The sequence below is a fragment of the Lolium rigidum genome, chromosome 6, assembly GCF_022539505.1.
Source record: "Lolium rigidum isolate FL_2022 chromosome 6, APGP_CSIRO_Lrig_0.1, whole genome shotgun sequence".
Taxonomy (NCBI): domain Eukaryota; kingdom Viridiplantae; phylum Streptophyta; class Magnoliopsida; order Poales; family Poaceae; genus Lolium; species Lolium rigidum.
This window is the reverse complement of record NC_061513.1, coordinates 143,339,037-143,366,585: the sequence shown is the minus strand read 5'-3', so window position 1 is coordinate 143,366,585 and position 27,549 is coordinate 143,339,037. Positions and strand designations below refer to the sequence as shown.

At 43.3% G+C, this 27,549-nt stretch overlaps 1 protein-coding gene across 1 annotated transcript; it reads left to right on the top strand.

The window, feature by feature from the left end:
- The first annotated feature begins 9,358 nt into the window (after positions 1-9,358).
- LOC124666348 (homeobox-DDT domain protein RLT2-like) lies at positions 9,359-25,850 on the top strand. Its single transcript, XM_047203687.1, has 18 exons — positions 9,359-9,468; positions 9,572-10,081; positions 14,624-14,700; positions 15,514-16,020; positions 16,109-16,201; positions 16,285-16,449; positions 16,558-16,780; positions 17,570-17,670; positions 18,326-18,412; positions 19,303-19,437; positions 19,524-19,679; positions 20,137-20,343; positions 20,428-21,132; positions 21,206-21,751; positions 22,609-23,232; positions 23,319-23,423; positions 24,156-24,404; positions 24,676-25,850. The coding sequence occupies exons 1-18, from the start codon at positions 9,420-9,422 to the stop codon at positions 25,516-25,518; spliced, it is 5,382 nt and encodes a 1,793-aa protein (XP_047059643.1). The 5' UTR covers positions 9,359-9,419; the 3' UTR covers positions 25,519-25,850.
- Positions 25,851-27,549: the final 1,699 nt, after the last annotated feature.

The window sequence follows — 27,549 nt, the reverse complement described above, 5'->3', positions numbered from 1 at the left end:
TGAAATTATCTAGATAATGGCACTGGCCTCATATCCAAATTTGTATTAGAAGTTAAATGACAAAAATAATAAGGCAGGGCCTTTTCTAACTTCAAATAATTATTAAAAATAACCTATAAATGATTTTAAGTTGATTCCAATTCTAATAAATCACAAATGATGTCCTCTAATTGATTATGCAGTAATATAGCCATGTTATTTGTATGATCATGGACTAGATCAAATAAGATAGCTATGTAGTCAATTCTAGAACAATTCAACTTGGAATTCAAATTTAATAAATAGTATGAGAGCTACTCTCTCATTTAAATCTTGATCCTAAGTAATATAGCCAGGGGGAAATGACCTAGGCTAATAAACCCCTGATAATTATTACTTAGAGATTTTAATGCATTTAAAATAGTAGTATGATAATATGGTAGTATAGCCCTTTTATTAAATTATACTCACATATAATAGATATGAAATGTTGACTTGGTTCAACCTATATTTCATACCTGATTATTATATGAGGAGATTAAATCTTATTATGAAGTAAAGAGAAGAAATGAATTTCTCTAAGGATCTACTTATCAAAACTTAAGAAATAGGAATAATGAGAGGAAATTATTTTCTCCTAAATAAGAATTCCTCAAATAACTCACCATGCCATGTTTGATTGATAATAGGACTAGAGTGTGAACTCTTTGAGTGTTCTTAGTATAGCATGTGAGTTTGGTTTAGTATTTATACCTCGTATTCGTATATAGACGCTAGTAACGAGGATTATCAAGAGGAGGAGGCCTACTCCCAAGAAGAGGAAGAGAACTTTGATCACTACTCAGCTCAAGGCAAGCTAACCCTTGCTAAATACAAATGCTTAGCTCTACAAGAGCAAAGGCATCATCACACTTTACTTTTATGTATTACCTATCCCATGTTTTTACTTAATTTTACTTTGGCTTATTGTTTTCAAAGTACTCTTTGATTTATGATTCACTTGGTATAGAATAGAACAATACTTGGTTTAGATGAACACCACTCAAGCTAGATAGCACCCCTCATATAGTTGCTATTGCTAAAACTATTAAAAATTGACTACTCTAGATGGGAACAAGTGATGTTGGTATGAAATTGAAACCTTGGAATGATGGTTCATTCCATGGAATGACTTTAAGGTGATATTTGACCAAGAGAAGATAGTGATTTTTGATGTAAACCTGATATGGTTTTGAATGCGATACCTTTCCAATTATACAAGTACCCCCACAATACCTGATTATGGGTAGGGCTTAACTAGAAACTTGTGTATTTTAGTATGGGTTCCCTCTAAACAAGCATCATAGGGGTTACGCCGAGGCTGCCTCCGTATGTGAGAATGATGTGAATATGAGGTGAATGTACGACCCAAGCCCTGTGCAGTTCCCGGGTTAACAGTTGGTTCTCACCGGGAGGCCAAGCTCATGGGGAGAGGTGCCTATACTAGGACATATAAGTGAAAGGTTATGATTGATGATCCGCGTACTGAGTTACGATGATTCGGGGTTATCCTCGACGGATGAAATCAATAGTTGTGGCACAAGAGTACAACATCTGCAGAGTGTTAAACCTATTCGAATAGCCGTGTCCACGGTTACGGACGATTGGAAAGGCCATACTACTTCCGTTATCAGAATTTATGTTGAAATGGTGATGGTGATAGCTGAATTTGGTTTGAATCCCAAATGAAGTGTGGGAATGACACTAATGTTCCCACTTGAGTTAGTCTATCAAACAATGAGGATTTTATTAAATGTTTATCAAAAGAAAACTTGGCTTTATGCAAATAAACTTAGAGCTTAGTACCCCTTTACTATACTTAATATGCTTTACCATAGTATTAGTTTGCGAGTACTTTAAAAGTACTCATGGCTTTGCCCTGGCTATTCAAATGCCAGACTATGAAGAGGAGCAACAGTATCTGGATGACGGACAGCAGGACGTCTACGATAACTAGGATCGTCTTCTAACGTCAAGCGTTGCTTGTGGAATATAGAGTCCACTACTACTACGCTTCCGCTACTTCTGTGTGATGTTGAACAATCTATTTGTGTAATATTGGATCATGTGATCCCTTGTTGTAAGACCTTATGTGTTGTAATAAATGATGACTCTGAACGACTTACTATTATGTCTCGCAAAAACAATCTTCCTGGGATTGCGATGAATGATATAATAGGGCATCCGGACTTAAAAACCCGGGTGTTGACATCTTGTCTGAAGTAAGTGCGATTTCATGATCAAATGGGTTGAGTATGCATATGTTAGAGAAGAACATTGGGCAGCTAACTAAAGCCATGTACCATGGTGGAAGTTTCAGTTTGGACATACAACCTCAATCTCTTATGAGAATATTATTTGTTGTTGAATGCTTAAGCATTAAAAGAGGAGTCCATTATCTGTTGTCTATGTTGTCCCGGTATGGATGTCTAAGTTGAGAATAATCAAAAGTGAGAAATCCAATGCGTGCTTTCTCCTTAGACCTTTGTACAGGCGGCATAGAGGTACCCCTTTGTGACACTTGGTTGAAACATATGTTATGCGATGATAATCCGTGTTTTCCGAGCTGATTAGGACAAGGTGCAAGCACTATTAGTACTCTATGCATGAGACTTGCAACTTGTAGGAAGTATTATGCATAGCACATATGAATTATTACTACCGTTGACAAAATTGTTTCTATGTTTTCAAAACAAAAGCTCTAGCACAAAAATAGTAATCCATGCTTCCTCTCGCGAAGGGCCATTCTTTTACTTTATTGTTGAGTCAGTTTACCCATTTCTTTCTATCTTAGAAGCAAACACTTGTGTTAACTGTGTGCATTGATTCTTACATGTTTACCTATTGCACCTGTTATATTACTCTATGTTGACAAATATCCATGAGATATACATGTTACAAGTTGAAAGCAATTGCTGAAACTTAATCATCCTTTGTGTTGCTTCAATTCATTCTACTTAGAATTTATTGCTTATGAGTTAGCTCTTATGCAAGTCTTACTGATACTTGTTTTGAAAGTACTATTCATGAAAGGTTTTGCTATATGATTCATTTGTTTAGTCATTATCTTTGTTAGCAATCTTTTGTTCAGATCACTCCATTCATCTCATATGCTTTACAATAATGTTGATCAAGATTATGTTGGTAGCATGTCACTTCAGAAGTATAGGGGATCGCAATAGTCTTCGAGGGAAGTAAAACCCAGATTTATTGATTCGACACAAGGGGAGGTAAAGAATACTTATAAGCCTTAACAACTAAGTTGTCAATTCAGCTGCACCTGGAAAAGCACTAGTAACAGGGGTGATGTGAAAGCAGCAGTAATATGAGAGCAGTAGTAACAGTAACACAGCAGCAGTAGCAGTAATATGAGAGCAATGGCACCAGAAAATAGTTGATACTACTTCCAATGACATAAAGAACGAGTATATGATGATGAGAAATGGACCGGGGTTCCCAGCTATCTACACTAGTGGTAACTCTCCAATAACAAGTGTTGGGTGAACAAATTACAATTGGGCAATTGATAGGATTGAAATAGCATTAAGACAGAACATCAAGATTATTAATCATGTAGGCATGTTTTCCATATATAGTCATACGTGCTCGCAATGAGAAACTTGTACAACATCTTTTGTCCTACCAGCCGGTGGCAGCCGGGCCTCTAGGGAATCTACTGGAAATTAAGGTACTCCTTTTAATAGAGCACCGGAGCAAAGCATTAACACTTGGTGAAAACATGTGATCCTCATATCTACGCCTTCCCCTCCGGTTATCCCAATTTCTGTCACTTTGGGGCCTCGGGTTCCGGACATAGACATGTGCAAACAACTTGTAGATACAATCTAAGCAATAATTATAGATATTAAATCTAAGATCATGCCACTCGGGCCCTAGTGACAAGCATTAAACACAACAAGATTGCAGCAACAATAACTTCACAAACTTTATAGATAGACTAATCATAATGTAACAATCCATCGGATCCCAACAAACACAACACCGATTACATCAGATGAATCTCAATCATGTAAGGCAGCTCATGAGATCATTGTATTGAAGTACATGGGGGAGAGAATACCAACTAGCTACGGCTAGAACCCGTAGTCCATGGGGGAACTACTCACGGAGCATGATGGAGGCGGTGGCGTCGATGGAGATGGCTTCCGGGGGCACTTCCCCGTCCAGGCGGCGTGCCGGAACAGAGATTCTGTCCCCCGAATTGGAGTTTCGCGATGGCGGCGGCGCCCCTGGAGTCTTTCTGGAGTTTCGTCAATCGGTATCGCGTTTTTAGGTCGAAAGGGGTCTTATAGGTGAAGAGGCGGCGCAGGAGGGGCACCAGGGCGCCCTCCCCATAGGCCGGCGCGGCCAGGCCTGAGCCCGCGCGACCATATGGTGTGGGGGCCCCAGGCCTCCCCTCTAACTCCCCTTCAGTGTCCTGGTCCGTCTCGGTGAATTATGATGTTTGGTCTTCGTTTCATCGAATTCCGAGAATATTGCCCGAACGGCCTTTCTGGAACCAAAAACAGCAGAAAACAGGAACTGGCACTTCGGCATCTTGTTAATAGGTTAGTTCCGTAAAACGCATAAAAACATTATAAAGTGTGAGCAAAACATGTAGGTATTGTCATAAAACAAGCATGGAACATCAGAAATTATAGATACGTTGGAGACGTATCACGTTGCAGTAGTAGTAGATTTCCCAAATAGAAATTCAAGGGAGGATCTCTCCATAATGACTTATAGCAGCAAGCAGAAACAAAATCAGCACGTACAGTAAAAGTTTCCTTACCAATTCCACTTACCAATAGCGCTTCACTCCCGAGCAACGGCGCCGGAAAATAGTCTTGATGACCCACAAGTATAGGGGGTGTATCGTAGTACTTTCGATAAATAAGAGTGTCGAACCCAACGAGGAGCAGAAGGTGTTGACAAGCAGTTTCGATGAAGGATTCACTATAAATGCTCACAACAAGTATTCAGGGGGTTTTGATGTAGCAAATAAATAAAGTACGAGTAAGTAAAATGCGAGAGAAATAGTTGCAGCGAGTGGCCCAATCCTTTTTAGCACAAAGGACAAGCCGGTTTGTTTACTTATAATGACCAAACGTTCTTGAGGACACACGGGGATTTTAGTCTAGTGCTTTCGCTTCATATAGTTGATTAATCTTCATTGTTTTGATAAGTGTTGTGTGGGTGAACCTATGCTAATGCACCGCCCTTCTTAGGACTAATACATACTTGTGATTAAACCCCTTGCAAGCATCCGCAAATACAAGAAAGTAATTAAGATAAATCTAACCACAGCCTTAAACTCGAGATCCCGCTATCCCTCCCCGCACCGATATACTAACGGGGTTTAGGTTTCGTCACTCCGGCAGCCCCACAATTAGCAAACGAATACAAGATGTACTCCCCTAGGCCCATAAAGGTGAAGTATCATGTAGTCGACGTTCACATGACACCACTAGAAGAGTAACACCACAACTTAAATATCAAACCATTAAATATTACTCAACCATTATTCACTACTAACATTTAGACTTCACCCATGTCCTCAAGAACCTAACGAACTACTCACGAGACATCATATGGAACATGATCAGAGGTGATATGATGATGAATAACAATCTGAACATAAACCTTGGTTCAATGGTTTCACTCAATAGCATCAATAACGAGTAGAAATCAATACCGGGAGAGTTTCCCCTATCAAACAATCAAGATCCAACCCTAATTGTTACAGCGGTGACGAGATGCAGCGGTGGAGATGGCGGTGTAGATGATGGAGATGATGATGATGATGATCCCAATGATGTCCAGCTCGATGACGGTGGCGATGGCGTCGATTTCCCCCTCCGGGAGAGAATTTCCCCGGCGGATTCCTGCCCGCCGGAGAGCTCTTTTCTCTCTGGTGTCTCTCCGCCCCGCAGAGGCGGCTCTGTCAATTCTCCGTAACTCCTCGTGCCTTAGGTTTTCGGGACGAAGATGTACGCGAAGGAGAGGAGGCCGAGAGGGGCCGTGGCCCCCTCCCCACATGGCGGCGCGGCCAGGCCAGGGCCCGCGTCGGCCTATGGGGGGCCCATGGCGGCCCTCCTCGGCCCCTTTTTGGCTCTCTTCGTCTTCTGGAAAAATAGGATTTTTCATATAATTTCCGTCAATTGTTGATCTTCCGAAATATGGTGTCCTGACGGTGCTTTTTCCAGCAGAATCTTGACTCCGGTGAATAATTCTCCAATAATCATGAAACATGCAAAATAGGTGAAATAACATAAGTATCATCTCTAAATATGAAATATATCAATGAATAACAGCAAATTATGATATAAAATAGTGATGCAAAATGGACGTATCAAAGGCCTAGGGATCCTACTTTCACTAGTGGACACTCTCAACATTGATCACATAATAAATAAATAACTTCTCCTCACTTGTGCTACATACACTCTCTTGTTGGATAACAAACACCATTCATTGTGTAGGGCTACAAGAGCTCCCTCAAGCCGGAGTAAACAAGCTCCACAACATTCGGAGTTCATATTTAAGTAACCTCTAGAGCATAATAGACCGTTGCAATTTAGACCGAGTACTAACATAGCATACACACTGTCACCTTTAAGCTATGAAAGGGGGAATATATCACATCAATACTATCATAGTAATAGTTAACTCCATAATCTACAATAGATTACAATCATAACCTACGCCAAGTACTACATGATGCACACACCGTCACCTTTACATCATGAAGGAGGAATAGACTACTTTAATAACATCACTAGAGTAGCACATAGATTAATAGTGATACAAAGCTCATCATATGGATCTCAATCATGTAAGGCAGCTCATGAGATCATTGTATTGAGGTACATGAGAGAGAGATTAACCACATAGCTACCGGTAGAGCCCTCAGCCTCGAGGGAGAACTACTCCCTCCTCATCATGGGAGACAACAACGGCGATGAAGATGGCAGTGGTGTCGATGGAGATGGATTCCGGGGGCAATTCCCCGTCCCGGCGGCGTGCCGGAACAGAGACTTCTGTCCCCCGAACATGACTTCGCGATGACGGCGGCTGCGTAACTTTTCTCGTCCCGTGGCCTATGTTTTTAGGGTTTTCGAGTCGGAGAGACTTTATAGGCGGAAGGGCAGCCTCAGAGGGGTCCTGGGGGTCCCACACCATAGGGGGGCGCGCCCCCCCTTGGCTGCGCCGCCATGTGGGGTGGGCCCCCCTGGGCTCCCCTCTGGTCCCTCTCTGGCTCTCTGGAAGCTCCGTGAAAAAAAATAAGATCTTGAGCTTTTGTTTCGTCCAATTCCGAGAATATTTCCTGTGTAGGATTTCTGGAACCAAAAACGACGAGAAACGAGAACCGACACTTCGGCATCTTGTTAATAGGTTAGTTCCAGAAAATGCATAAAAAGGATATAAAGTGTGAACAAAGCATGTAAGTATTGTTATAAAACTAGCATGGAACATCAGAAATTATAGATACGTTGGAGACGTATCAGCGACCTGGAGCAAGCGGAGGTGGTTGGCAGAGCAACCACTCTGAGGTAGGTGGCAAAGCTGCTACCGCTCCGGCAGCAAGGCGAGCTGGAGCAAGGCGAGGTGATCTGCGGCAGGCGGAGGCAGGTGGCGGAGGTGCCGCTCCGGCAGCGCGGTGAGATGGAGCAAGTGGAGGTGGTTGGCGGAGCCACCACTCCGAGGCAGCAGGTGGCAGAGCTGCTGCCGCTCCAACAACGCGGCGAGCTGGAGCATGGCGGGGGGATGTGCGGCAGGCGGAGGTGCCGCTCCGGCAGCGTGCTGAGGCTGAGGTCCGGCGAGCTGGGATCGCTGGCGAGCTCGGATCAATGGCGAGCTGAGGGCCATATTAGAGGGATCCCATGCGCTGGCGATCTTGGCGAGCTGGGGGCAGGCGGGTGACGGAGACGCTGGATCGATCCCAGCGAGCGGAGGAGGCGCTGGATCGATCCCAGCAGCTGGAATCCATCTATCAGCTGGGATCCCAGCGCCTCGGAGCGGAGGCGCTGGACTTAGATTGAGTTGTAAAGATTTCAAAATATTTAGAACAAAAATGGAATTTACCTTTTCTAAAACATTTCCCCCTCACCAAGTTAATTAAATCGGACGGAGGGAGTAGTACTCTCGAAAAAGTAAGGATAGGAGAAGAAACGGATTAAACTGGACATGATCGCAAATTCGCAATAGAAGTCATTTTAAAAACTAGGTTTTCTACGACAGTGTCAGGTGGCAGCACATGTTGTTCTCTGAGATCGATATTCGGTCCCACCTGTCACGGACATGTTTGTGGCACGTCAAACACCCCTACCGGCACCGGGAGACATGAGGGCCTACCACCGGCCATCACGTGCACGGCCGATGCCGCAAAGTCGGCTCGCAGACGCAGCCCGTGGCCGCAGAAGATCCCGCGCAGTTCTTTGTATTCCCCCGCGCGCTTGGTCCAACGATCCTCCGTTCGTACAGGAGGAGGAGCAATCCTATGAACACAGCACACGCAGCAGCGACCCCCACGAACCACACCAACTACTACTACTAGTCAAAAGCCACACCCGAGATCAAACCCCAAGAAATCCACTCGCTCGCTAATTATTCCATCGCGATCCGCAGATATTCATTCCTACGCAAACAAACACAAACACTGCCAGAAAAGAAAAGAAATTAAAAGGGGGCCTGAACCCTGACGAAAAAGATAGAGAGAGAACAGCAGTAGCAGCAATACCTAGTTACCTACTACTACAAGGATGGAAGCGATCCAAATCGGAACCCAATCCCAAAGGCGTCGCATGAATAATCATCCACCAGCTCCTCCAGAAGCAGTAGCCCTCCGTGTTGCCTTGTTCCTGTTTCCTCCCCAATCTCCTCCTCATTCCCCACATCCCTATCTCCACTCCACCGCCGCTGCTGCCCCTCGCGTGTTTCTGTTTGCCCCCGTCCATCTGCTCTTGTTCGTAGTGAGTGTTTAATCCATCATCATTGCGTATTAATTATCCCGCTCCCTCCCTCGCGCCGGAGAAGATCCAGCCGCACATCGATTTGCCTTTTTCTCCTCGCCTTCGCTATATACTTACGTAGTACGCTGGAGGAAAAGTGCGGCGGCATTTGTTGCTGTTTGTTTTGGTGCGTGGAAACCCTACGACAGGGGAAAGGGCTCTGCGGACGAAGTTCGGATCTAGGTTTGCCGGTTTCTAGCCGCCGCCATGGACGCCGCCACCGCCGGTGACGCGGACGGGGCGCCGCCGGAGGAGAGGACGCCCCCGGCTCCTTCTCCGCCTCCGGCGCCGGCAGCCGTCGTAGCCGCCCCGGCTCCGGCTCCGGCCTCGGCCTCAGCCTCCGGGGGCGGCGGCGGCCCCTCTGGCTCCGGGGAGAAGACGGCCAAGCGCATGATGAAGACCCCCTACCAGCTGGACGTCCTCGAGCAGACATACCAAGGTGCGCCGCCACTTCCCATGCTCCGAAATGTTTTCCATGTTTTTCCCCCTTCCGAATTCACCGACCACGGATTTGATTCCATTTTCGGTCTCCCGGGGTGCAGCGGAGCAGTACCCGACGGAGGCGATGCGCGCCGAGCTGTCGGTCAAGATAGGCCTGTCGGACAGGCAGCTGCAGATGTGGTTCTGCCACCGCCGCCTCAAGGACCGCAAGCCGCCCGCCAAGAAGCAGCGCCGCGACGACGACGTCCCCGCGGCCGCGCCCCTGACGGTATCGCCCGCGTTAGCGCCGCTGCACGCAATGCCGCTGGCGAGCAGCGACCACATGATGGGCAGCCCGTACGACGAGCCGCTGCACCCCGCGCACACGCGCAGGGGGCCCGGACGGTCCTCCGCCGTGCCCAGGATCTCTGGGCCTGACATCGGGAGGAGGTACTACGAGCCGCTGCCTGTTATGCTGGCGCCACCCGTGCCGGCGATGCAGTACAGGCAGGATGAGCTCAGGATTGTCGCTTCAGTGGAGTCGCAGCTCGGGGAGCCCATGAGGGAGGATGGACCCGTGCTCGGAAGCGATTTTGATCCGCTTCCTCCAGGCGCCTTTGGTGCACCCATTGGTACTTACTTCCTCATAAACCTCTCAAGTTTTAAGAATACCCTAAGCTGACTTGTAGCTCAACATAGTGGACATTTGAAGGCCTCGGCGTGAGTTTGCACCAAAGTATTTTACCGTCTGATGAACCCCACAATCTTACTTACAGTTTTCTCTAGTAGTATGGTGAACAGTTACTTAGAATTTATTCTACTCCCAGTTATTTAGATGTCCTGCCTTGCATTTTGTAAGTACACCACCCTAACTAGATGTTTATACTGCCTTCTAGATGTTCTGCGCTGCGTCTTGTTAGCGCACGGTCCACTGCCCTATTTTCACACTTTGTATACTGCTTTGATTTACAGCTTCAGATGCACCGTCTTTGGGTATGGATGAACTGCCTAAAAGATAAACTAGATAAAGAAAACAGGATAAAACCAACTAAAACCACCAGGGGAAGGGAGCCAGGCTCATCCCGCGTTCGCCACGTGCTGGATGCCTGCTCGTCCCACTTATGTCCTGTGTCGCGCGTGTGGGAGCTCTCCTGGTAGTCAGCCCCATTATCTCTTGTTCCTGTAACTAGGAAGTGAAGGGACGCACCTTCAGTGACTTTGAGAAGCAAAGTCACCAATCTCAGCCCTCTATTTAAGATTCAATGGACTAGGTTGGCCCATATTTTGAACTCAAAATTTCAAACTGTTCAGAAAAAATTGAAAAAGTTCCACTATATCATAAATGTTTCGTTTCATATTCTGAGAAAGTTTTCAATCCATTCGAGTGAGCGGTAAGAAATCACTGAAGCCGCGTTCGAAGTGAAGAACAACGCTGTGGGATTGGGATGAGTCATTAGCTAGTAATCAAAATCTACTTAGTGCATATGTTGGAGAAGAATGACTGATCAAAGTAAAGCTAGAATGATAAGTAAGAAATCGCTAAAGCAAATTGAGAAGATTGAGCGCGGCTTCCTCTGGGCTGGGCGCGCTGCTGCCAACTATGGCAATTGGTGGCACGTCTGCCGTCAGGATGTAAACCCATGGAGGTTTCGGTGTCCAGGATCTCAAGCGTTCAGGTCTACCACTAAGACTGCGATGGCTGTGGCTCTCACGCACAGATGACAGCCGAGATTGGACTCAGCCTGCAATTCTCTGCCAAGGAACGCACACTCTTCTTCGCGTCAATGACCAAGCCATCAGAGAGATCGCGCCACTACTATACAACTGCATACCCAAGAGACGTCGCAAGATCAGGACCGTGTCTGACGGGCTACAGGGGAACAGCTGGGCAAGAGACATTCAGGGAGTGCATGTTATTCATGAGATTGGTCAGCACTTACAACTTTGGCACATGATCCAGGGAAGTGGACTGCTTCAGGCAACTAATCTGGCACCTATTCTGCGAGCTCGTGCTACATAGCCACCTTCCACGGATCGACGACTTGTTACTCCTGGAAGCTGATCTGGAAAACATGGGCTCCACCAAATGTCAGATTCTTCCATAGGCTGGCCAACCAAGACAGGTGTTGTTCTGCTGAGTGCCTAGCTCGCCACAACCTTCCATATCACCCACGGTGCCTCCTCCGCGACCAGGAACCAGAGACTACGCGACACCTGATGCTGGACTGCCCCTTTGCCCGGGAAACATGGCATGAAGTCCTTGCATGTCTAAGAATGACAGCTAGAGGGCCTGACCACGAGAACTCGCTCATGGACTGGTGGCATAGAGCAAAGCAGGGCACACCCATGCAGCTATGCAAGGGCCTTGCCTCCCACCACCCTACTCATCCCATGTATGACCTAGAAGCACCTCAAAGAGTGTGTCTTTGAAGGCGCCCAACCATCGGTTCCTTCCCTGGTTACAAAGATCAACGAAGAGGTTAGACTATGGGCAAGAGCTGGCGCCCAGGGACTGCGAGTAGTACTGCCATCCACACTGGCGGACCTAGCGCCCCTGTTGCCCGGGCGCTTGCCCAGGCTTCGTGGCCATGCACGCCTGGCATGAGACGAAATCCAGCTTAGAAAGAATGAGTTATCGATGGGCAAACATTGCCGAGGGGCAGAGTGAGCCTGATTTGTTTTTTTTTAGCGGATGCTGAGGTGCTGAGCGAGCCTGGTGTGTTCCGTTGTGCAGCCTGTGCACATGTGTTCACAGCCAATTGGGCCTTGAGGCTGGACCCTCCTTATCGCTGAAGTGTGTATGTCTACATGCCGACCAGCAATGAAAGCCATTTGCATCGCTCAACACACAGCAGTCTAGTCCATACTACTACTCAAAATGTATTTTTAGCATAAAACAAGGAGCTCCAGCTCGTGCATGCAAAAGAAATATATTTGAATTTTAAACAATTTCAACAAAACTAGCAGTTATATTTGCATATTATGTGGATTTAAAAGCTTACATGCAATACAGCAACAACAACATCAAAGCCTTTTTCCCAAGCAAGTTGGGGTAGGCTAGATATGAAACCCAACGGAAACATAAGGAATCCAAAACAAGGAGAGAAAAAAAACACAAGGAGAGATAAAATCTTACGTGCAATAAACAAACAAATAAATATTCTACCCGCAAAAAGTGTTCTTTGTAATTCTCTCGTCCTGTGCAAAAGGTTTGAAAGGCATTTTCTTGTTTACCGTGTCCTTTTCGTGGAACGGAAAATTACGATGCGAGCAGTTGGCCAGTCGCAATAGCATGATTAGTCCTTCTCCCAGTTTGCTATGTTCACCTAGTCGTTTCAACAAATTGAAGAGCGGCGGTCATGACTTTCTACCAGTTTTAGGCATTCGTTTTTGGGTTGAAATATTAAGTGTTCAACGAGTGGTGTTGGTGGTTAGTTCGAGGTCCAAGGTTTTAGTTCGACCTGGGCACACCCTCGAACTATCAGGATCATCCCTGGCAAGGATTAAGGAGCCTATCAGCTGCTGTCCACTAAAGGCACCACCACACCAAGCGACAGAAGCGACTCGAATAGGTCTCTTTCTCCGGAGTCAGCTTTCCTCGATCCCCCAAATCTACTCTTCCTGAAACCCGTGCCCCAACTCCCAGAGGCAACTCAGGTTTATTGTATCAATGTTTACGCATTATAACTACTTTGAAAACAATATTTGCTCAATGTGATGTTTGTATTTGTCCGAAAACATTTAGTTACCTTCTGGCGCACCCAGGCATCGACAACTTCCTGGGTCCGCACAGGCCATCCACTTGGGATGTGCATTGATTTGTTTGCTCTTGATATGTAACCTGCCTCCTAAGAGGATGTAAACCAAACTTTATCCTTTCAATGAAATGAAACACAAAAAGGTCCTTCGCGTTTTCTCGAATAAGTAGGAAAAGCATCCCTTGGAACTTTATTTATAGGGCCATGTATTAACTATTAAGCTACTAATATTTCTCCTAGTGAGGGGTGCTTGGATAAGAGTTACATACAGTAGGATCTTATCAAACAATAATGAAATTTTAAGAAAAACGTTTACTCTTCAAACTTGTTGTTAGGCAAAAGTTCACTTTTCAACCCTGAAGCATAAACCATTTGAAATTTTGAAAAGCAACCTGATCTATTCAAACCATCTTTTTTCACTCTTGGGTAGTTTGACAAGCAGTTCTGTGTGATGTGGATGTGTCCACCACATCACTTTCATGTTGTTGCTATGTCATTAAGTTCCATTTATGATATGTTTCTACTGTTTTTAGCTCTTCTTGTGGGAGAGGGGTGTGGGGTGGGGGGGAGAGTACTTACTGCTGGAGCTGGAACTGCTCCCGCTGCTGATTCAGTGAGCTGCTGGAGCAGGAGGTGAGGACCGTCGCCGCCACCCGGGAGGACAGAAGGGGGAGGGATTGAGTCAGACAGGGCTATCAGGGATGGATTGATACTGGTGCTGTTTGGACATACACAGCCATGAGGAGGTGAGGAAGGAGGAGCAGGAGTCTGCCGCCGTGAGGTAAGGAGCCGTTATCGCCGCTCGGGAGGACAGGAGAGAGAGAGGGATGGAGTCAGACATGGGCATCAGGGAGGTAGTGATGCTACGGCTGGCTGCACATACGCCTCTTACTGGGCTGGGCCGTATCGACAGTGTACCAGGAAATTATCAGTCACATATTGGGGTCACATCAATTTGTTTTAATCGTTTAATCAGGGATACTCACCTGACACGTATCAGGGCCATATCAGTGATGAATCTGTATCGGATAAGATTCACTTGCTTGAGCAAGTTTTTATGTTTTGTACTGTGCAGGAATGAGCTACGGGCATGTAGGCTGTTTTGCGCCCACCGCCTGAAGTCTCTGTAAATTCAATCCATGCAAATATCGTCCAGTCGCCAAAGCGTTGTTTTGGATGGTAGCACCTAGAGTGGGCATTCCGTTAGACCCCCCCCCCTAGCAGTATATACCTGTAAAAGGATAGATAAACATTTAAGCAATCACTTAAGGACATATACCTAAGGCCTGTACTGTTGAGCTTCTCTATTTGCTGAATAGAAGTTCTTTCTATGGAATATATTGGTATCATGTACATTGTGCCACTTATTTACAATTTCATACCCTTCTAATTGCTGACATACTTATTCTCATGCAGTTCCGGAGCAACAAAAACAGCCTGTCCGCTCTTATGATGCAAAGATATTTTCTAGGAATGATCCAAATCTCTTGAAGGTAAATATTTGGGAAACTCGCAGAAGTATGTTTTTGTGCTTTATATGTGTGTATTGGATTTTTTTCAGTGCACAAATTGTTTTGTATCTTGTGTTCGCGTATGTTCTAGAGTACGTTGCTTCAGCATTAATGTTATCATATATGGTTGTTGTGAGTTGGCATCGTAGTCCATTTTTACATGGTTGGTTCAAAGAACCTTTCAGTGTAGGCAATTACAAATACCATGGTAACTATCCTAACCTATTAGCTCCAAACCAAGATGTACTGTCCCACTGAAATGAGTCTATGTATTGTACTTACACCTCATGTGGAGATTTCATGATCTGGTCTAGGCCATGTATTTGGATCTGACAAATGGTAATAGAGTGGTGCCAACAGATACTGACATGGCAACATTACTGTGTATTGCTAGATGGCTTGTTCATGTAATTCATCATTGCAAAAAGTAGTAAGACTGCATTTATATGCAGCATCATTGGCCATGCTCAACTTCTTAACTGGTTTGACCCCATCGATATGCGTGTCACCATCGGCACCCTTTCCATTGAACTTCCCCTTTATGCAGTTTTCAACTTTTCATGCTTATTTATAACAGTAGTCTCAACGAGTCTCTATGCTGCTATATTGTTTGTTCTTATCATCTTGTGCCACGATCTGTATTTTAAGGATTGAAAGTGAGAAGCTGTTGGTGCAGTATATAAATTCTAAGGCTTGACCCCCCCCCCCCCCCAACACACACACACACGCACATCCAATTTCTTCCTCGTACCTACCTTTAATTGATTGTTGATCCTCTTCTCCATCCCCCCCTAGGTATCGTCATTCCTGCCCAGCATGGAGCACCCTTTTGTTCCGAATTCATTTCCTGGGAAGAGAAAAACAACTGTTGCTAATCCACCTCAAGTTCACCCTCATGGTGGATCGCGGGCAGTTCATGAGTATCAATTTCTTCCTGAGCAGCCAAGTGACACATACGACAGAGCAAGTAGATCTCATTACTACGACACTCCAGTTGAAGCTTCAAATTCGAGGGTATCATCTCTCAATCCAGGATCGCATCTTCTCCATGGATCTGAGGAGATGGCACCTGGTTATGCTTTTGAAGGCCAAGGTCTTTTGCCTCAATCTGGCAGGCCTCAGGTGTTTCCTGCAGTACCAACAGATTATGAGGCGAATGAGTCTAATAGCAACCTTAATTCTGTACCAATCGATGGTCAGTTTGGTATTTCTGAAGTTGCTGGCTTCGAAGATCCACTTGTATCATCGGAAACAAGGGCTTATCATGACGAAGATGCTTCTCGAGTGGATAGAAAGCGAAAAGTATGTTTTTCTCTGACCTCATATATGCATCTTGTATTCTTGTTCTTCAACCAACAACCATATTAAATTTATCTGACATGTGCCTCAGCATAATGAGGAAGCAAAAATTGCAAAGGAAGTTGAAGCTCATGAAAGACGAATTAGGAAGGAGCTTGAGAAGCAAGATATTTTGAGGAGAAAGGTATCTGCTCGTTTTAATTGCTGGATATCAGCAGATATAAATACTTTGACTGGACAGTCATGTATGGTTTCATGTCTTTGCAGAGAGAAGAACAAATGCGCAAGGAAATGGAGAGAAATGACCGTGAAAGGAAAAAGGAAGAGGAGAGATTTCTGCGTGAAAGGCAAAGAGAGGAAGAGAGATTACAAAGGGAGCAAAGGCGGGAACATGAGCGCATGGAGAAGTTTCTACAGAAGCAATCTAGACGAGTGAGTCTTGTAGTTATTTTGAAGTGGACTGACTGTATCTCAATATAGTGCTGTAGTATATGTACCACTACCTCTATGTAGCATTCAGATCTGTCTATATATGTTCAGGCAGAGAAACAAAGACAAAAGGAGGAACTCAGAAAAGAGAAAGAGGTGGCGAGGCAAAAGGCTGCCGATGAAAGGGCCACAGCACGAAGAATTGCCCGGGAGTATATGGAGCTTGTGGAAGATGAGCGCTTGGAGCTAATGGAGTTGGCTGCACAAAGCAAAGGGTTACACTCAATGCTCTGTCTTGATAGCGACACATTGCAGCAGCTTGATTCATTTCGAGGTATGCTTATTAAGTTTAGCTCTATACTTCTCAGCATTGCACTCTACCAGCAGTAACAGTTCACTTCAATGGTTTTGTAGGAAATAAATCTATATTGTTATACATCCCTAATAGATTATGAATAGCACATTAGGCTGAAACCAGAAACATTTTACTTTTCCTCTAAAAAATGGTAACACCAGTATTTAACTATATTTATATATTACTCCGTATGTAACAATTGTAAACCATGGAACTTCTGAGTGAGGTCATCACTAGAAAATACTATATACTTGTCAATTTAGGGTTAGTGAAAGCACATTCTGACATTCACAATAGAGGACTGTGCAACAAATCTGTTAAGGCCTTGTCTAGATTTCTACTTAAAGTAAAATCAAATTTGTAAAATGTACCTGTTTTTTTTTTTTTGGCAAACTTAGGGCTGAATTTTTAAAACATTTTTATCACAATAAGGTATTAATTATGTACTATTGTAAGTGGAATCCAACAAAATCAAATCTACTCTCCTGAATCTTACACGAATTCCACCTTGAAAATTTATGGGTAAACAAACGCTGAGTTAGATGGTGTCTACTGTCTGGTGCTTGGAGGATTGAGTAAGTCATATATTTAGTTAGCACTTGTTTGGTCATAAAAAAATACCCTTTTATTTTTTAGGTATGGCAGCATGGAGGAAATAGATATTCAACATTGTGGCCTAGTCTAGTATACTTTTGTTTAATGCATTTTTGTTCCAACATGTGAAGTCTAACTGCATAATGCATTTTTTGTTACCCTACCTTCTTCCAGGCATGTTGAGCCAATTCCCCCCTGAAACGGTGAGACTTAAGGTGCCATTTTCGATAAAGCCTTGGACAGGATCTGAGGATTGTGTTGGGAAGCTTTTGATGGTAATGGTGTTACTGATATGTTCCTGTTTCAGTCTTACAGCTTATTTGGGCTACTAGTGTTGCCAAAAGATTTGCAGTTAGCTCCGCTCCAATAAAGGCCTTCTATATATGCAGACACACAATCTGTTTTCAAATAAATGTTTTTTTATCAACAAAGAACACACGTCTTGTGTTGTTGGTTGTGTATGTTGCCTTGTGTTTGTCCAGTGCACGTGGGTAAATAAATACTCCTTCCAATACATTCAAGTCAAGTCCGTGGATATAAACTATGCACCATGTCCACTTCACTTTTAAAGTACTTATACCGTATTCTAGCCATCCATTTTCACAGAGGTATTAGAGCAGAAGCATTTGACTATCTTGTTGTTTTATTGAAAATATATTTGTTCTGGTCTTGTTATAGATATTTTCTATAGGTCTTGTAGTGCCAACAGATAATTGAAACACTTACACTTTATTACTGGAACCTGTAGCAAGTTTACATTAACCTGTTATGTGCTTAGCTGAGTATACCTTTTACAGATATCATTCCATCTGATAGAACTGTTGGTACTTTCGAAGCATATGCACATGTTATTTCAAATTTTGAGTTACATAGTTCAGTTGTGTGTATTTGGCAATATTAGTAGTGACACTGTTGCTATGTTATTTGCAGGTGTGGAAATTCTTGATAACTTTTGCTGATGTTCTTGGGCTTTCTTCAGTTACACTTGATGAGTTTGTTCAGTCTCTTCATGATTATGTAAGTTGGTTTCTTTGGAGAGGGTAATTATGTCCTTGACTGTTATGATAAAAAGGAAAAAGACATACTCCCTCCCATCCATAGTAAGTGTCGGGGCTTTAGTTCAATTTAGTCCAAATTTGAACTAAAGCCCCGACACTTACTATGGAGCGGAGGGAGTAGAATATATTTATAAATTGTTTACTTACTACTGTTGACAAGATTAGGTACTCCCTCCGGTTCATATTAATTGAGATGTATCTAGACAAAGTTGAGTCAATTAATTTGGATCGGAGGGAGTACAAAAATAAATAAATGTCTGGTGGGGAACACGTGTACACTCCTGACATAATAAATATGAGAAAGCACAAGCTCTTCTAATTGTTGGATTAGTGTGTGCAGTTTTTTATGTATTATTTATTGTGTCAAACCCAATGTTCCTGATCTAATGCTGCATATGGCTGTATGGGTATATTTATAATTTATATGGATTGGGCACAAGAAGTTGTATGGGAATATTTGCTATAAAAAGATCACAGTAAATTTACCAGCATATTTTTGTTGAACGTTGATGATTAAAGTTGGACCTGATAGACCTTGCAAAACGAAACATGTAAACTTATCTGGACCTCTGATGTTTTTCATGCATTTGGTTTGTTATTGACTACAAAAGTGAAACATATAGCTTTGTGTTTGTTTGGTAGATCACAATAGGGTTCTACTCTACTATTCCATGAAGTTCATATGCCATATAGTTTCACTCTGTTTAAATCCACCATATATTCGATGTCATCTCTCCTGCCTCTACTATATTATTTTTGATGTTTTTTTGTCGCTGTTGGGTGAAGATAGTAATAGCCTAATAGGTGTGTATGACGCCATGTGTTATCTTACTGGGTTTGTTTTTGTAGGATTCAAGGTTGTTGGGGGAGTTCCATGTTGCTCTGCTGAAATCCATCATAAAGGATATTGAGGATGTTTCCCGAACTCCGTCGGTTGCACTGGGGGTGAATCCAGGAGGTGGACATCCACAAATTGTGGAAGGGGTGTGTGTGCAGATATCTTCAAAGCTCTGATTGTATAAGCTTATTTGTTGTTTGCATGCTATTTATATACTTGAACTTTTTCACAGGCATATTCTTGGGGGTTCAATATTCGTAACTGGCAGCGCCACCTCAATCTTCTTACTTGGCCTGAAATATTGCGGCAGTTTGCTTTATCTGCTGGTTTTGGACCTCAGTTGAAGAAAAGGAATGCTGAAGATGTTTTTTATCGTGATGAAAATGAGGTTTGTGCTTCGGTGCTTCCTATACCACTATAAGATCATTCCAGTTGTAAAGCGGTCTTGTGTGTAATCACAAATTGAAACTATGGTTTGCCTTTTTCTGGCAGTTACCTAATCTACATATCTTTCTTTGAATTTTGGTACAAATGAAATCTTTAAAGTGTCTGCTTATGAATGGGCACATTTCATCTGTTGGTAACCATGTTTTACTTATGAGCTATTTAGCCTGTTGGTAAATAGTTAAATGTGCCTCTGTTGCAAGGTGAGGAAGGCATATCATGACAAAACTCAAAATTGTAGCTGTGAAATAATCACATATGTTTCTGTTGTAATTTCTCATGGATTAGCTTTTGAAAGAAGGATCTTTTTAATTGATAATTTAGTAATTATGCCGTAGTGCATGGCAAAACAAAACTTCTGGAAGAATTTTCACAAGGTTGGTATGCAAATTTGTATATAGGGCCGGGACAGTGAGAATGTCATATCCACTCTCCGAAATGGTTCAGCAGCTGTGCGTGCTGCTGCTCTGATGAAAGAAAGAGGCTACACCCATCGCCGATCTCGGCACCGCCTCACTCCTGGGACAGTAAAATTTGCTGCTTTCCATGTGCTTTCTCTGGAAGATAGCAGCGGTCTCACAATATTGGATGTTGCAGAAAAAATCCAGGTATGCAGCATAAAGATATGCTAGCTTTGTCGTTGCCTTCTATGACTATCATTAATTTAATAGATTGACCCTTTCTCTCTTCAGAAATCTGGACTGAGAGATCTTACCACAAGCAAGACACCTGAGGCATCTATAGCTGCTGCCTTGTCAAGGGATACAAAACTTTTCGAGCGAACTGCTCCTTCAACATATTGTGTCAAATCCCCTTATAGAAAAGATCCAGCTGATTCTGAGGCTGTATTGTCAGCAGCACGTGAAAAAATTAGGGCTTTTCAGAATGTGCTTTCTGACTCCGAAGCTGAAAAAGAGGTGGATGATGTTGATAGGGACGACGACTCTGAATGTGATGATGATCCTGACGGTGATGATGTGAATATTGATGTAGTAGATGAGAAGGATCCCCTTCTTGCTGTTAAAGCACAAGATGTAGTAGCAACAGCAACTGAAGTTGGTGACATAAAGGGGAAGATAGATAGTTTGGATACTGCATTAACCCAACCAGTTAGTTTGATTGCACCGGGAAAAGGTGCTGGCATGCTTTCTTTAGGCAACTCCAGTGCAGCAGGTACTTCAAGTGTATCACCTCTCAGAGCTTCCTCAGATCATCACGAGGTAGTCACTGGTGATGCTGAAGATACAGAGATTGATGAAAGCAACCAAGGTGAGTCTTGGGTACAGGGACTATCAGAAGGTGACTATTGCGATCTTAGTGTCGAAGAACGGCTGAATGCATTGGTCGCACTTGTTGGTGTTGCCACCGAAGGAAACTCTATTCGAGCTGTTCTTGAGGTAAATGTCGTAGAAATATCATTTCAGTTCTTACGTTCTGTTCAGACAGCATTTAATTATAAGATTCTTGCAGGAGCGTTTGGAAGCAGCAAATGCCATAAAAAAACAAATGTGGGCAGATGCACAACTTGATAAGAGGCGATCCAAGGAAGACTTTGCTGGAAAAATGCAGTATAATTCTTACACAACTTCGAAGGCTGATGTTCCAGAACATAATGCTACAGAGACTACTCCGACTCCAGTCCGTAATCTTGATATAGACAATGATGGAAATGTGGGGGCTATAAATAACAGTGAGATGGTTAATCAACATAGTCAGAGTAATGCTGGGAATCTTCCTTATGAGCGAAATGGTGTAGGGCAAGACATCAGTGCAACACCAGATGTTTTATCTGCTCAGCAGTATGCATATGCTGATAAAACACGCTCTCAGCTGAAGTCATACATTGGTCATAGAGCAGAGCAGCTATATGTTTACAGATCGCTGCCCCTGGGGCAGGATCGGAGACGAAACCGGTATTGGCAGTTCTCCACTTCTGCATCACCAAATGACCCTGGTTCAGGAAGAATCTTTTTCGAATCAAAAGATGGACATTGGAGGGTTATAGACTCAGAGGAGGTATTTATTTTGTTTGCACACATTAGATCTAACCTATTTATTATACACAATACTCAAAACTGCAACTTAATTATCAGAACACGAGAGAAATATGTTAACTAATATTGTGCTATCTTTCTCTTTGTGGTATAATTTATCACTACGAGCATACTTTTTCTTGTTGGTAAAAAAATCTGGTTGTTATACAAACTATGACAAGTTATCGGATAACATTTCTGGGGGAGTATGTAAGCAAATATTGTTTCATCTTTTTTCCCTGCATCACAATTTTGCAAATGCGATGCACTAGCCCACTTTTGAAGACTGATTTTATGTCTGGTACTGGGATGCATTGTACTCATTTCGTGAGCACCTGCTTGATTCACAGCAAAAACTTAGAACTGTCGGAATTCTACTGACAGCTAGCAAAAATTGCCAATTTTAGTGTTTGTTTTGTTCTTATTTTTATCCTATCTTTATACTGTGATGTAGCAACGTAGCTTCTCCCAGTTGTAAAATCAAGTGGGCTATGTGAAAAGTGCACACTAACTTTCAGATCACATGAATTTTGTTAAACCACTTATGTCGTGTTTGGAATGCTGGAAGATTTTTACTTAGGTTCACAGATTTTGCACCTAACTAGTTTGAAGTTGAGTCTGAGTATTAAAACCCCTTTTTTGATGGACTATGTGAAGTACATCTCGTCTTAGATGCATGCAGTCTGTGACTATTTTTTGAATATAACCTAATTTTTATTTCTGTCACCATGTAGAAATCTGAAATCTGTTCCACCACATTCTATAGCAGAATATAATTAATAATTTACAGCAATCATGTTGTCTCTAATCTCTAAATAATTTTGTCTATTAACAATGCAGGTTTTTGATTCTTTAGTAGCTTCCCTTGATACACGTGGCAGCAGGGAGGCGCAGTTGCATTCGATGCTGCAAAGGGTTGAATCAACATTTAAGGAAGGCATTAAGAGGAAAAGGAGCACAGCTATAGAACAATCAAATGGAAGGCACCTAAAGAATGGAGCTACTGATATGGTGCGTGCAAATTATCGTAGCGAGTTTGGAAGCCCAAGCAGTAGTCTTTCTAGTGTTTCTGCTGATAGTGTCACAGCATATTCTGATTCTTTCAAAATAGAACTTGGGCGCAATGATGTGGAGAAGATAGCTATCTCAAAAAGGGCTGATGGTTTTTTAAAATGGATGTGGAGGGAATGCTTCAATCGTCAACAGACATGTGCCATGAAGTATGGAAAGAAAAGATGCTCTGCATTGATGTGTTCTTGTGATTATTGCTATCAGATTTACTTAACAGAAGAAAGGCACTGCTCTTCTTGCCACAAGACCTTCAAATCCATTCACAATTTTTCTGAGCACACATCACAATGTGAAGAAAGGCGGAGAACTGACCCTAACTGGAAGATGCAAATTGCGGACTATTCTGTTCCAATTGGAATGAGATTGCTCAAGTTGCAGTTAGTTACTATTGAGGTCAAGTTTCCGTTTGTTGATTGCTTCTCAATTTAGCTTGCTTTGCTATTAGCTGTTTGACAATATATTGGTATTTTGTTTTGCAGGCTTCGGTACCATCAGAAGCACTTCAACCATTTTGGAGTGATGGATATCGGAAATCTTGGGCTGTGAAACTGCACTCCACCACATCTGTTGAGGAAATATTTCAGGTTCTTCATTTGTTTCTCCATTACTCTGGCAACATGATGAAACACTTCTGTGGATGGTTAGGGCCTTATTAGAAAACCATCTGAAACAACCATGAAAATATAGGTACTATTCGGTGTCAGTGAATGGTTAGGGCCTTATTAGAAAACAATCTCAAACAACCATGAAAATATAGGTACTATTCGGTGTCAGTGAATTTGGTAACTATTGAATTATTGAAATACTGTCTAGTTGTAATTAATTATGCGTTGATTTGTATAACTGGCTGTAACCATGATTTACCAGGACCATGATAGCTTGAGCCATGTGATTTTGACTACTTCACCAGAAATATTCATCTTATTACTAGCTCCAGCCTTAGCAGACGTGAATTGAAGTACCAAGGGCAATGCTGATGTGACAGGCATAAACAATTACATTGAAGAATTAAGATTGTTTCGATGGCTCATGGCTTCTTATATGTACTCATTTCTGTTACCCTCTTCTGGAAACTGGCATAGCTTGATGGCTTATGGCTTCTTACATACTCATTTCTGTTAACCTCTTCTGGAAATTGGCATAGCTAAGCAACTGGTGTTTCCAGAGTATTATTACATGATTCAAGTTTTGACACTTGCAAATTTATCTATACATCTGCGCAGATGCATGAATTACCTGCATGCTGGCTTCCTACTTATTTTATTTCTCTACCTTTGCACATACTGTCTGTGCTAATGTTTTCCACTCCTTTGCAGATGTTGACTCTGCTGGAAGGTGCAATAAGACGAGATTACCTGTCTTCTGATTTTGAAACATCAAATGAATTGCTTAACTCAAAGACACAAGATATGCCATCCCAGAGTCCTTTCGGGCTATCTGGAATTTCTGTACTTCCATGGGTTCCTGACACTATTGCAGCCGTCACATTAAGAATGTTAGACCTTGATTATGCGGTTTCATACATTAAAAATGAAAAGAAGGAGAGAGATGGTGGAGATTCCGTGGTAAGTTGAAGTGCAAGAAATATTTCCTTTTGTTGTTTGAAATTTTAAGTAGTTATATTAAATATTTAAGTATGTTTGCAAAAATATTCACATGCAAGATTTGATAGTTTGTCTTTTGGTTGCACCCTACCTTGCTGTACTATACATATGCAATTAAGCCATGAATTGTTGTCAAATGTTCAAGCTGATGATTTGTTTGGACAATGTGCACGTTGTTATTCATGTATAACGCTACCATTTTAGTTGTGTAATTATCTTTTGCGTCCTGCAGAAGCTTCCATCAAGATATAGTGTTGTTAAGAAGACACAGGATATAGAGCCATCGGAAGCAACTGGTTTTGACCTTTATGATGCAAGGTGCCCCCCCAGTAGTGGCCGCAGGGGTCGTGGAAGAGGAAGTAGAGGAGGTAGCAGAGGAGGAAGAGGTCGAAGTCGAGGTGGAAGGATCCCAAGAGGTACTAGCAGCTCATCTAGGATTGAATTTACAGATGACAATGGTTCGTATGAGAAAGCCCCCAAAAAGAATGCACGTCGAGGACGTGGACGTGGTCGTGGCCGTGGGCGAGGACGTCGAACAGTTAGACCTCGGCAGCCATCATCTGAGGGCAGAGGTAGATCAATTCCAAAGGCTAATTTGTTGGGAAGCTTTCACATGCTTAGCAATGTGAAGCCTTCAACTGTCGAGGAGTCTCCACGAAGCTCAGGTGCGGAAGAGTGGGGCTTGGAGAACAGAAGACCGTATATCGACAGGGGCGAGAACAGCTCTGGATCACAATCAGACCAATCAGAAGACAACGAGGAAAATGGGCAACCCATGGACGAGGAATACGACGACCAGCCCCCGGCAGGCTACTCCAGAGCCTATTCTGGTGGGTCCAGACCCCATGGCATGATGGATGATGAGACTGAGGAGGACGATGAAGAGGCTGAAGGGGATGCAGAGAGTGATGATGATGACGTCGACGAAGATGAGCTGAACCATGCAGCTGCTGATGTTGATGATGAGATGGATGAGGATGATGATATAGGCGATGATGGAGACGATGGTGGTGACGGTGTTGAGGCGAATGCAGATGAAGATGCAACATCATACTCATCTGAGTACAGTGAATAAGAGCCCCAGGAAGATGGGAGTATTATCCCAAAATCTCCAGTGGACATTTAGGCAAGTAATAGTGAATTGACAATAAGCCTTTGCCCCTTTTGGGCAAACTGCTAGAGGTGGAAGAGAGAACCTGTTGGTCGGTAGGCTGGTTTGGATGTAGTAGTACAGCATGCTTGTATTTGGTTGTCTGGCTGTCTGCCTGGACAATCAGTCAACCAGTGTATAAAAAAGCTTGTGACTTGTTAGTTTCAATTCGCTGGAGCAATTCCCTCATGTGTACAATGTGCCCAAGGCAAATTACAGCTGACTTGCATGTGCTACTAGAAGTGTCTGTTACATTACATGATATTCTATAGCGCGTTGGGTGCTGGATCTGGAGTTTGTTTTCCGTTTTGTCAGCGAAAACTGACCTCTTGGCCACGCCGCTGGCCAAAGCGTGGTCTCAATCTCGAGGTCTCCGCTCCGGTCAGCCTGGCTGTGGCTGTACTTTACTTTGGATAGATCAGATGAGAGCAGTTTTAGTCACAATTGTTGTAACAGTTAACAACTCAACATGGGGAGAAGCCTGCTTCATATAGAAATGTTTTATGTTTCCATTGATCCCGTTGATGCCTACTTTTGCTCTCCCCTGGAGGGGTGGGTACGGCCGTATGGGTGTTTGACATGTTGAGCATCTCCATCATTGACACGGTTGCGCAATAACTTAACGGTACTGGGATGGCCATGCCGTAATCTGTTGCCAATAGGTGGCGAGGGTCTCAGGGTCGATCGATGATTGAGCAGGCAGCAGGATTGTGGCAGCTTCAGTTAACAAAGTAGTATTGGTGAGGTCCATTTATGATCACGATGCCGACGCTTGGCTTCTCTCGTGTCACCTGTCGCGTTTAACACGCTCCAGCGAAAAAGACACCGTCAACAGTTGACAGTCCCAGCTCAATCAGGCCAGGCTCCACACACAAACGGGACACGGAAATTAAAGGAAAGCGCTGGATACAAACATAGACGTGACCCTTTTCGGGTCGTTCGTGGGACCGCAAGCCGTCGCTCTCCTAGTACCAGCACCATAAAAATGAGTGCTATTTTTTTTAAAACGGAGGTAAAAACTTTACCTCAATGGCTCAATCTATTACTTCCTCTGATTTAAATTATTTGACTCAATTTTATCTAGGCGTGTTTTAGGTTTAGATACATGCATATCTAGACGAAGTTGGGTCACTAATTTAGATTGGAGGAAGTACTAAAAAGGAGTTTTACATGTAGAGTAGGGAAGTGGATCTACAACCCAACTACCCAAGTTCAAATTTTCGTAGAGGCAGATTTGAGTTTTTATTATTAAAAAATATTGCAGGGCTTTCCCTACGATATTCCTTTGAAAAAAAAACACGTGGAGTACATGTCATACCAACAGATAAGTTCATTACAAGAATCACTCTCGCGGCATCAATTCCTTTAAAAAAAACATGTGGAGTACATGTCATACGGACGGACAAATTCATTACAAGAATCACTCTCACGGCATTAAATTGCCCAAACTTTTGGCATCCGCTAGCAAACACACCTCTCTCTTAGTCTTATCAAAGACTACTTGCGACGACGCACTTTTGCTGACAAACCCTAGCATTTTGCTCATTCCAAACCTTCCAAGAGACGACCAAGGTGATGGAAGCCATAGCCTTGTGGTTAGGCATGCGCCCGCCCGCCATCATGTCCCACCAATTGGAGATGTCAAGGTTCATCCATAGCGTAGGCTGAAGCTCGTTGAGTCCCATCCATTCTTTGATAAATCCCAAAAGGCAGGAGGTGACGCGACAATGAACAAAGAGATTTTCGATGGTTTCCGTGCATTGCTTGCAAAAGAGGGCAAATCCCATAATTAGACCATCCTCTTGGTTATACGGTCGGTGATACGTCTCAAACGTATCTATAATTTTTGATGCTCCATGCTTGTTTTACACCAATTCATATATGTTTTGCTTACACTTCATTGCACTTTTACAGGATTTCCAGCACTAACCTATTAACAAGATGCCACAGTGCCAG